Source organism: Chiloscyllium plagiosum, unplaced genomic scaffold (genome assembly GCF_037043375.1).
Source record: "Chiloscyllium plagiosum isolate Xiang-an unplaced genomic scaffold, Cpla_swu_hap1 HiC_scaffold_41, whole genome shotgun sequence".
Lineage (NCBI taxonomy): Eukaryota > Metazoa > Chordata > Chondrichthyes > Orectolobiformes > Hemiscylliidae > Chiloscyllium > Chiloscyllium plagiosum.
In genome coordinates this window covers 21,884,383-21,896,254 of record NW_028270179.1, presented here as the reverse complement: position 1 = coordinate 21,896,254, position 11,872 = coordinate 21,884,383, and the positions used below count along the sequence as shown (strand labels likewise).

At 50.5% G+C, this 11,872-nt stretch overlaps 1 protein-coding gene across 1 annotated transcript; it reads left to right on the top strand.

Annotated features, from left to right (window-relative positions):
- The first annotated feature begins 6,363 nt into the window (after positions 1-6,363).
- Positions 6,364-11,229, top strand: LOC148138180 (uncharacterized). Its single transcript, XM_087981871.1, has 4 exons — positions 6,364-6,611; positions 7,374-7,437; positions 8,272-8,345; positions 10,395-11,229. Exons 1-4 carry the CDS (start codon positions 6,364-6,366, stop codon positions 11,227-11,229), a joined length of 1,221 nt encoding a protein of 406 aa, XP_087837997.1.
- The last annotated feature ends 643 nt before the right edge of the window (positions 11,230-11,872 follow it).

Genomic DNA, 11,872 nt, shown 5'->3' with positions numbered 1-11,872 from the left:
TGGTGAAGGAGGCTCTGTCGGATGGCCAGTGCTGCGCATTACGGCACTGTCGGTGTGTTAGTGCTGAGGATGTGGGCTCAGTCAGAGGTCAGTGGTGAGGCAGAGTGTGCTGTTGGAGGGTCAGTGCTTAGATAGTGTGTCTTATTGTAAGGTTAGTACTGCAGGAGAGTGCACTGTCGGAGAGTTAGTGCTATGGGAGCACAGCGCTGTCGGAGGGACAGTGCTGAGAAAGTGGGCATTGATGGAGGGACACTTCTGAGGGAGCAGCAAGTATTGGATGGGCAGCGCTGCGGGAGGCTTAGCGCTGAGGTAGTGTCTCACTGTAGAGAGTCAACGCTAATACAGTGGGCACTATTGGATGGTCAGTGTTGGTAGAGTGGTCACTGTGGTCACTGCTTGAGGGTCAGCACTGACGGAGATCCGCACTGCCGAGGGTCAGCGCTGACTGGGTGCTGCACTGTCGGAGGGTCCGTGCCGAAGGAGTGGGCACTGTCAGGACTTCAGTGCTGAGGGAGTGCAGCACTGTTGGGGGGTCAGTGCTGAGGGAGAGCCGCATGTTCAGAGGTCAGTGTTATGTGTGTGTCGCACTGACGGAGGGTCAGTGTTGAGAGGCTGATTCAATATTGGACACTCAGTGTGAAGGGAGTGCCACACTGTTAGAAACGCAGTGCTGTGGAATCTCCGCACTGTCGGAGGGTCAGTGCAGAGGGAATGCCACACTGTCGGAGGGTAAGTGCTGAAAGAGCATGAACATTCAGAAGGTCAGTTTGGAGGGATTTCGCACTGTCAGACGGTCAGTGCGGAGGGAGTGCCATCCTCTCAGAGGGTCAGTACTGAGGGAACTGGTAATGGCGGAGTGACACACTGAAGGAAGTTCAGAGCAGAGCGAATACCACACTGTCGAAAAGTCAGTACTGCCGCTCTGTCAGATGTTCAGTGCGGCATTGTCAAATGTTGTGTTTTGCCACATGGTCTGATACTCAATGCTGAGGGTTCTCTGCACTGTCGGAGTATCACTGTTCAGGGAGTAGAGACTTTGAGAGGGTTCATGCTGAGGGAGTGTGTCATTCTCAAAGCGACAGCCCGAAGGGGATGCCACCCTGTTGACCATCTGTGCTAAGGGAGCGCCGCAAGGTCTGAAGGTCAGTGCTGAGGGAGCGCCGTACTGTTGGATGGTCAGTTCTGAGTGGGTGTGGCACTTTTAAATGGTCAGCCTGAGGGAATGCCTCTCTGATGGAGGGTAATTGCTGAGGGAGTGCCGCATTGTGGGAAAATCAGTGTTGAAGGAGTGCTGCACAGTCTGAAGATCAGTGCCGAGGGAGGTCCACACTGTCAGTGTAGCAGCGGTGATGGAATCAGCATTGTCGGAGGGTGAGCACTGAGGGAGTATCCTACAGTTGAAGCGTCAGTGCTGAGGGACTGCGGTTCTGTCGGAGGTTCAGTGCTGATGGAGCATCAAGTTGTTGGAGGGTCAGTGCTGTGGAACTGTGGCACTCACAGAGGGTCAGTGCTGATGGCGTACTACAATGCCAGAAGAAGAGAGCTGAGCGGCCACTGCACTGATGGTGGGTTAGAGCAGAGAGTGTGGCGCACTGTCAGTGGCTAAGTGCATAGGAAGTGCCGCACTGTCAGTGGATCAGTCCTGAATGATTGCCGCACTGTTCGAGGGTCAGTGCTGAGAGAGTGTTACACTGTCGAAATCGCAGTAGCAAGCAAGCTCTTCATTTTCTGACTGCCAGGGTTGAGGGACAGTGGCACTGTCCTAGGGTCAGTGCTGAGGAAGGCGGGAACTGTTGGTGGGTCAGTGCAGTGCGCTTTCCACACTGTCGGAGCGTCATTGCTGAGGAAGAGCAGCACTGTTGTATGGTCAGTATTGTGTAGGTGGGCACACTTGAGCAGTCATAGGTATGTGTGTGGGCTCTTTCGGCCGTTTAGCACAGGGGAAGTGAGAACTTTCAGACCGTCAGTACTGAGGAAGTGCCGCACTCTCGGAAGTCAGTGGTGAGGGGATGTCTCACTGTTGGATGGTCATTGTTGAGGAAATGTCTCACTGTCAGAGGGTAAGGACTCAGTGAGTTCCACAATGCCGAAGAGACAGTGCTGAGGGAACTCTATACTATTGGAATGTTAGTGCTGAAGGATCTCCACATCGTCAGAGATTCACTGCTGTGCGAGCACCGCACCATTGTATGGTCAGTGCTGGGGAAGGACAGGACAGTGCTGTGAGAGTGCAGCACTGTGATAGGATCATTGCTGAGGGAGTGGGCAATGTTGTAGGAACGGTGCTGATCGTCATTGCTGATGAGGTCCCGCACTATAAGAGGAAGTGCTGATGGAGCTCTGCATTGCCAGACGATCAGTGCTGAGGCAGAGTCCCACTATCAGACGGTCAGTGCTGAGGCAGAGTCCCACTATCAGCTGGTCAGTGCTGAGGGTGCGCTGCTCTGTCGCCGGTTCAATGTTGTGGGAGTGGGCACTGTTGGAAGACCAGTGCTGAGGAAATGCTGCACTGTTGGTTGGTCAGCGCTCAGGGAGCCTCGCGCTGTCAGAGGATCAGTGCTGAGGAAGCGCAGCACCTTTACTTGGTCAGGGCCTAGTATGTGCCGCGCTGTCGGAAGATCAATGCAGAGGGAGTGCTGCATTGTTGGTGGGTCAGTGCTGAGGCAGCGCCGCGCTGTCAGAAGATCAGTCCTGAGGAAGCGCAACACCATTGGCGTGTCAGTGGTGAAGGAGCTCTTAACTGATGGAGTGTCAGTGCTGATAAAATGCTACACTGTCGGAGGGTCAGCAATGATGGAGCTCCGCATCATTGTCGCAGGGTCAGTGACAAGAAAATGGGGCACTATTGGAGGGTCAGTGCTCAGGGAACACCGCGTTGTCAGTGAGTCAGAGCAGAGGCAGTGTCCCACTGTCAGTGGGGCAGTGGTGATGAAAGGGGAACTGTTAGATTGTCACTGTTGAGATAGCGGCGCCCTGTTGGATGGAAAGTGCTGAGGGATGGTGCACCATTGTCGCGTTAGCGTTATGGGCGCACCACACTGTTGGAAGTTCAGATACAAGGGAACTTCGCACTGTTGGATGGTCAGTGCTGAGGGTGTTTTGCACTGTCGGAGGGTCAGTGCTGAGAGAGCTCCCACTATCAGAGGGTCAGTGCTGATCGAGTTGCGCATGGTCGGATAGTCAGTGCTGAGGGAGCACAACAGTGTCGGGCATCAATGCTGTGGGAGCGCGCACTTGGGAGGATCAATCCTGATAGAGCCCTGCACTGTTGGAAGGTCAGTGCTGAGTAAAACGTAAGGCTTTCCAAGGCTGAGTGCTGAGGGTTTGCTGCACTGACACAGGGTCAGGCTGAGGGACCTCGGCTATGTTAGAGGGCCAGCGCTGAGGGTGTGTCGCACTGTTGGATGATCAGTCCTGAAGATGTGTGCCACTGTCAGCGAGTCAGTGAATGGCTAGCACGGCTCTGTCATTGATTTAGTTTTGAGGTTGCACTGCTCTGTTGGCGGGAGTGTCCCATTGTTGTAGGGTCAGTGCTATGTGAGTGCCATACTGTCGAAGACCTCCGCACAGTTGGAGTGTCAGTGCTGCGGCAATTTGAGATTTAGGGAGCACTGAGAGAGTGGGCAGTATCAGTGGGCTGAGGATGTCCGCACTTTCAGAGTGACAGCGTTGAGGGTAGGTCAAACCATTGCAGGGTCAGGAATGAGCAATTGCCACATGGTTTCTGGTTCGGTGCTGTGTCAGTGGGCACTGTTGGAAGGTCACTGCTGAGGGAATGCCCAACTATCTGAGGATCAGTGCTGAAGAATTGCGGCACTGTTGGAATGTCAGACCTGAGGTAGTGGGTACATTAGGACGGTCAGTGTTGAGGCAGCGCCGCACTGGAGGAGGACCACGCTGTACGAGTTTGACACTGTCAGAGGGTCAGTGCTGAGAAAGTGTCCCATGGTTAGTGGGACAGTGCTGAAGGAACTCCGCGTTGCCGGAGGCCCAGTTCTCACAGGGCTCACAGTCGGACGGTCAGTGCTGAGGGCGTGTCGCACTGTTGAAGTGTCAGTGCTGAGGCAGCTCTACACTGTCATAGGACCAGTGTGGAGCGAGTGCCGCACTGTGGGAGGTTCAGCACTGAGGAAGTGCCGCAATTGTGGAGTGTCAGAGTTGAGGGAATGCTGCACCGTTCGAGTGTCAGCGATGAGGAAGTGTCACACTGTCGGAATGTCTGAGCTGAAGGAGTGCCACACTGTCAGAGGGTCAGTGCTGAGGGAGATTTGCATTGTCGGATGGAGTGCTGAGGAAGTGCCGTACTGGTAGACGGTCAGTGCTGAGGGAGAAGGCACTGTCATGGAGGACCACGCTGAAATAGTTTGACACTGTCAGAGGGTCAGTGCTGAGAAAGTGTCCCACGGTTGGTGGGATAGTGCTGCAGGAACTCTGCGTTGTCCGAGGCCCAGTGCTTACAGGGCTCACAGTCGGACGGTAACTGCTGAGGGCGTGCCACAATGTTGAAGGGTCAGTGCTGAGGCAGCTCTGCACTGTCATAGGGTCAGTACTGAGCGGGTGGCGCACTGTGAGAGGTTCAGCACTGTGGAAGTGCTGCACTGTTGGAGTGTCAGAGCTGAGGGAGTGCTACACTGTTCGAGTCCCAGCGCTGAGAAAATGTCACACTGTCGGACTGTCTGATCTGAGGGAGTGACACACTGTCAGAGGGTCAATGCTGAGCGAGATTTGCACTGTCAGATGGAGAGCTGAGGAAGTCCCGTACTGCAAGGCGGTCAGTGCTCATAGAGCGCTGCCCTGTGGGAGGGTGAGTGCTAAAGGAGTGGGCAATGCCGGAAGGTCAGCAGTGAGTGATTGGGCACAGTCAGCAACTCAGTGCTGAGGTAGTGGAAATATCGGCAGGTCAGCTTTGAGGGGACATTGCACTGTTGGAGGGCCAGCGCTGAAGGAGAATTGCGCTCTCAGAAGGTCAGTGCTGAGGGAGCGTTGCACTGTTGGAGGGTCAGTGCTGAGTGAACGCTGCAGTGTCGGTGTGTCAGTACTGAGGGAGTGCAGCACTGCCAGAGGGTCAGTTCTCTGGGAGTGCTGCACAGTTCGAAGATCAAGGTTGAAGGTGTGTCACACTGTGAGAGAGTCATTGCTGACTGAAATCCTCACTGTTGGAGTTTCAGTACTGAGGGTCGGAAGGTGAGTGCTGAGCGACTCGGCACTGTCAGAAGTTCAGTGATGAGGCAGTGGGCATTGTTGGAGGGTCGGTGCTGAGTGAATAGGCACTGTCAGATGGTCAGCATTGAGGGTGATGGTACTATCAGATGGTCAGTGCTGTGAGAGGTCCACACTATTGGAGTGACCGTGCTCTGGGAGGTGGGTGAAACAATTTAGTTTTTTACCACAGAGGGCTGATGATGCTGGGTTATTCAAAATATTGAAGACTGACAAAGAGAGAGTGATTCTTAAACAGTGAGGGAATTGGGGGTTAATGGGGTAAGACAGGGAAGGTGCAGCAATGGTTAGTCAGATCAGGTGTGGTCCCATTAAATGTCACAACAGAATGTGATGTCCTGAAAGGCTTACTTCTGCTCCTGTGGTGGGAAATATTCTCTGGATCTCTGTCTACCAGGAATGTGTGTAGCAATTTCACTCAGTGGTTAGCACTGCTGACTCGCAGAGCCAGGCATACGGGTGACTGTCAGATTCGAACTTGCAGATTCTCCTTGTGTCAGCATGGGTTTCCTCCGGCTGCTGCTGTTTCCTCACACAGTTCAAAGATGTGCAGGCTCAGGTGGACTGGCCATGGGAAGTTTCTCCGCAATGTGACAAGGATGTGCAGGCTGGGTGGATTAACTCTGCAAAAATACAGGCCAGAATGCTGCTTAGTATCCTGTGGACTCGATCGGCCAAATGGCCAAAAGTCATAGGAGCAGAAGTTAGGCCATTCAGCCCATCGAGGTCCGATCTACCATTCACTAAGGGTCTGCCCTCGGATCTTCTTCTCTCCTACCAATGAAACATCTTCCCAACATTCACTCAGTCCACGCTATTCAGTATTCTGCTTCTCCACCATAGAGATTCTGCACAGAAACTTTGGAATAGTAATTTCTCTGACGCACTGTGGGATTGGGGTAAATGATTAGCAGTTTGACTCAGTGAAGAAGGTGGTGAAATTTCGACAGAGTCTCTGAAATGCGACGCAGTGAGGTGGAGCAAGCTCAGGTTTTATCGAAGGGTGAGTACACATGTTAATGATTTAAAATGATCACAGATTCAGCCTGCTGAGTTCCTTCCAAGGAAGGAGGGCACTCTAAACATCTTGTTGTAGGGCTGTTCGATTCAGAATACGTCAGCTCCAGGGAATTAGGACGGACTATGTCCAGAATCGCTTCTCACAATATCTCGGCACTGAACAGCACCACCCAAGACGAACCCTCAAACACGGGCCGTGCACTTCGGAGAAAAGAAGGTGAAGCAGGGGATATAATCCTGACGTATGAGCAAGGAAAATGTTTCATAGGAAAATCTACTGGAAAAAAATCAGTGAGAGCAGAATCCAGAATCAGAAGTGCAAATCGGTGTGAAGGCTGTCGACAAAGAAACCAGACAGCAACAGTGAAAAAGTGAGAGAAAGACAGACATTAAAGAGAGGAATGAGAGAATGAGAGAATTGTAGAGAGCCAGACAGCGAAACAAAGAGCACGACAGACAGAGACAGAAAGACAGAACGTTTGAGAGAGTAAGAAACTACGGGAAGGATGACAGGCACAGAAAGTTAAAGATACAAGGAATGCAGAGAGAGTGAGAAGCGGTAAGTGAAAGGGAGCGACTCAGATTGTTACATAGTAAGTGAGACTGAATTGAGAGAAAGTGATTGAGTCAGTGTGAGTAACTGTGAGAAGCAAGAGTGAAATAGATGAGAGAATGAGAAATACATATAGAACTAAACATAGATGTAGACGGAGTGAAAGCAAGAGTGACAGAGAGACTGTGAAAGACAAAGATTCAGCGATATATGAGAGAAAAGAGAAATTATGAGAGAAATGAGCGAGTGAAAGTCAGAAAGACAGGGACATACAAACAGAGCAAGATAGAATGACAGAGTGAGAAAGATGAGAAGGTGTGAGACAGCAAGACAGAGGTACAGGCACAGTAAGAAAGAAAAAGAGAGTGACAGCCAGAGGCAGTGAGCAATAAAAGAGGGAGTCAGAAGGTGAGAGAAAGACAGAGAGTGAAAGACATAAGAATGACATAGTGAGAGTGAAATATAAACACGATTGACAGTATGAGGACAAGACAGAAACAAAATGAGAGACAGAGAGAGACGTTGGGAGCCTTTGCCGATATTGACAATCCGATTGTTCCTACTATCATTCTGTTACCAGGTTGGAAGGCCCCGGCTCTCGCTTGCCACTTGACATGGGACTGTTAGAGACCATTCCCATAGAAGTAGGTTTGTAAACAGTGTCATATTCGCTCTGCCCTCTCCAGGCTCAGAGGAGCTGACCACAGGATGAAGGGAGTATTCCTATTCCTCCTGCGTGAACTCCTGGATCTATTTCTGTCTCGGGCCGGTCTTTAGCCACGGAGGAAATTCATCGATTCAGGTGAGTCGGTACCGCGTGGGGGCATGTGGGTGGGAGGTTATCGAAAGTCTGGCTCTCGGATTGAAAGGAGACTGCTGGCTTTAGCTGATTTAACACAGCCCCACTGGCCCCAGGCACCCTCCATTCCCTGTCAGTCCGCTCTCTGATACTGCCTTTTCCTAGCTTGGCACTGAGGCTTGGTGGACCAGAGAAACAAACAAATAGACACACAGCCAAAGAGAAACACACACACAAAACCAGAAACATATCACCTTAGAGCAGGAGTCGGCCGATTCCGTACCTCAATATGCTGCAAGGTGATCATCTCACTCAACGTCAATTTCCCACTTGCAACCCACACCCTTGATGCTTTTAAAACTACAAAATAAAAACTCTTTCTCCTGCGCATCAGCACAAGTCACTGTGACACTCTAGCATCCACCCACATATGCTGGCATATCCTACCGTTCAGGCACAGCCTGTGTGAATAGATAGCAATCATTGAATTTGATATCCGCGTTGGAGCTGTACAACAGAGCAAGTCGGAGACACAGGTTTGTCAGGCGCTCTGTGGAGCAGGTTTCGAGGTTTATTTTCTGGGCGTAGTGGTAGACTCCAAATGCCTCACATCCACACTCTGTCCAAACCTAGAAAAAAGATGCAGCGTCAAAAACTTTTCATGGGTGTTTGTTTGCAGAGACGAAAGTCTCACGTGTGCGATCCCCATGACCGTATTGGCTCCCACGTCCGGCTGTTCAGGTTTCACCATCAGTAATTCTGACGTGGTGTGCGAGTGGGTTGAGAAGAATCCTGGTTAATCCTCGGCCTCGCTGGTTTCGTTCGCAGAGACTAGAGCCACAAGTGAAGTGTTGAGAGGCCTGTGCCGAGAGCAGACCTGCCGAGGGGACGAGCTGAAGATCAGAGCCAACTGCTACCGAGGCACCCATTGTTGCAGGGCGAAGGAGTTGGTGATGTTGGATCTGCTGATGACCTAAAAGCTCCATCTTCCATGTGTGAAAGTTCAATGGCCTGGATATGGTGGGATCGTGGAGATGGCACTCCCAGCTCCCAAGCATTCCATTTTTACACAGCTTAGCTTGGTACTCAAGACTCCTACAGCCTTATTACCCTGCCATCTGTCATACTGGCAATAAATATTGAGGATAGTGCCTGTCAATCGTTCTCTTCCTGTTTCTCGGTGTCTTATTGATCCATTCTGAATGCTCAAAGGTGGGGAAGGATTGGATATGAGCACACAAGCTGAAAGAGAGATACAAACGCCACACACACACACACGCACACACACGCACACGTTCACCCTATACATAGACACACATCCACATTCATGCAACGACACACCCTAACACATCCACCCACAGCTACACACACCCACCCATACATACACACACACGCGCTAACACAAACTCGCACAAACACACACCAGTACCCACATACACACGCATATCCACTCTCACACACGCACACACCAACACAATCACGCAATCACAAACACAAACTCACACACGCACCCACATATGCTCACACCGACACCGACATACATGCCCCCTCAAACATCGACACCCGCACAGACTCACACACACTCTCACACACTTTCCAACACGCCCACATGCACACAGACACAAACACACACACCCACGCACATGCACAAACACACCCCACAGACACTCATACACACACGCCCACACACACCAACGCACATGCACTCAAAAGTATACACAGACACATTCACACACACATCCACCTACCCAGATGCACCCACACACAAACACCCACAAGCGCATGCACACATACACAAACACACACCTACAGACACACAACTGTACACCCACACACATCCCTCACACTCAATACAAAATTCACACAAATACAAATTCACACATCCCCCCACGCCCAATGACACACACCCACACACATCCACGCACTCACCTACACACAACTACACACATACCCATATTCACATCCACTCATCCACAGCCATTCACGGACACACCCACACACACAAACACACACCGCACCCCCGCACACTCCACACATACAGAACACACAGTCATTGTCATACACCTATTAAACCCACACCATCCGACACTCACACATACAACCCAACAAACGCACATCAACCCACACGCAACCACACACACACACACACACACACACACACACACACACACACACACACACACACACACACACACACACACACACACACACACACACACACACACACACACACACACACTGTTGTATCCTTGGTGTAGAATTGATGGAAATCATCCCCCAAATGCTACATGTTGGAAGGAGATACAAGGGGACTAAGGATAGATCATTTTTGCGACTCGATTGAAAATGATCGTGTAAATCATCTTTTGAAAATACTTAACACTCTGATTGATAGTTTTCCGTCTGGAAAGGATTTTTTTTTTACAAATCCTGGGACTACGATTTGCTGATGGTACGACGACACTGCTCAACCATGTTTCACTTACATGTCAGTAGACGTTAGACAGGCTGAATGGACATCGCCGCGCCAAGCATTATTGTAGCAGACTCTTCACTCAGAGATGTATCCGGTAAAAGAAAAATATGATGTATTTTGTTGGAAACAAAAGTTTCCAGCGGCATCAAGGTTGCAAGAATGAAAAGCATTGTTTCCCTCACCTTACACTGTGCTCCTCGGATGAGCCCTTAATGTGAGATTTCAGATGATTCTATAATGTGGAAGGTGGGAGACATGGCACACGTCTTCGCTGGCTACATCTGCGGGAAATGCACCCAACTCTAGCTCCTTGAAAACCGTGTTAGGGAATTGGAGCTGGAGCTGGATGAACTACGGATCATTCAGGAGGCTGAGGTCGTAATTGAGAGGAGTTACCGGGAGTTGGTCAGTCCCAAGGCTCAGGACAATTATAGATGGGTTACAGTTAGTGGGAGGAAAGGGGACAGACAGACAGTGCAGAGATCCCCTGTGGACATTCCCCTCAGCAATAAGTATACCATTTTGGATACTGCTGGGGGGGATGATCTACTAGAGGAAAGTCATAGTAGTCAGTTCTCTGGCACTGAGCGTGACACTGTGGCAAAGAATGTAAGGGGGAAGAATAGAAAAGTATTCGTTGTAGGGGACTCGATAGTTAAAAGAATCGACAGGAGATTTTGTGGTCAGGATCGGGATTCCCGGAAGGTATGCTGCCTCCCTGGTGCTAGGGTCCGGGACGTCACCGGTTGGGTGTATAAGGTTCTAAAAAGTGAGACCGAACAGCCAGAAATCGTGTTACATAGTGGCACTAATGATAGAACCAGAAAAAGGATTGAGGATATAAAAAGTGATTTCAGGGTGTTAGGATGGAAGCTGCAAAGCAAGACGAACAGAGTAGTGTTCTCTAATTTGCTACCAGTGCCACGAGATAACAAGGCGAGGAACAGGGAGCGGGCACAGCCTAACACGTGGCTGCGTAGCTGGTGTATTAGGGAGGGCTTCAGATATGTAGACAATTGGGATGCCTTCTGGGGAAGGTGGGACCTGTACAAGAAGGACGGTTTGCATCTGAACTGGAAGGGGACCAATGTCCTGGGTGGAAGGTTTAATCGAGTAGTTCGAGAGGTTTTATACAACTATGGCAGGGGGGTGGGAACCTGAGCTGTATACCGGAGGTGAGAGTTGATGCAGATGAGGCAATAGCAAGAGGTAAACCAGCTAGTGGGAAGGAGTTTCCTGGAAAGGAACCAAGGAATCAGTTATAAGTGTGTTTGTTTTAACGCAAGGAATATCAGGAATAAAAGTGACGAACTAAGAGCATGGATCAGTACCTGGTGCTATAATGCTGTGGCCATAACACAGACGTGGATTTCTCAGGGGCAGGAATGGTTGCTGGAAGTTCAAGGATTTAGAGCATTTAAAAAGAATAGGGAGGGGGAAAAAAGAGGAGGGGATGTAGCACTACTAATCAGAGAGGGTATCACAGCTATGGAAGCTTCCATTGTCGAGGAAGATCTGCCTACCGAGTGAGTATGGGTGGAAATTAGGAAGAAGAAGGCAGCAGTCACCTCGTTAGGGGTTTACTACAGGCCCCCCAATAGCAGCAGGGAGATGGAAGAAAGCATAGGTCGGCAGATTTTGGAAACGTGTGGACGTAATACGGTTGTTGTAATGGGTCTCTTTAACTTTCCCAATATTGATTGGAACCTCCTTCGAGCAGAAGAATTGAATGGTGCAGTTTTTGTAAGGTGTGTTGAGGAGGGTTTCCTAACTCGGTACGTTGACAGGCAAACGAGGGGAGTGG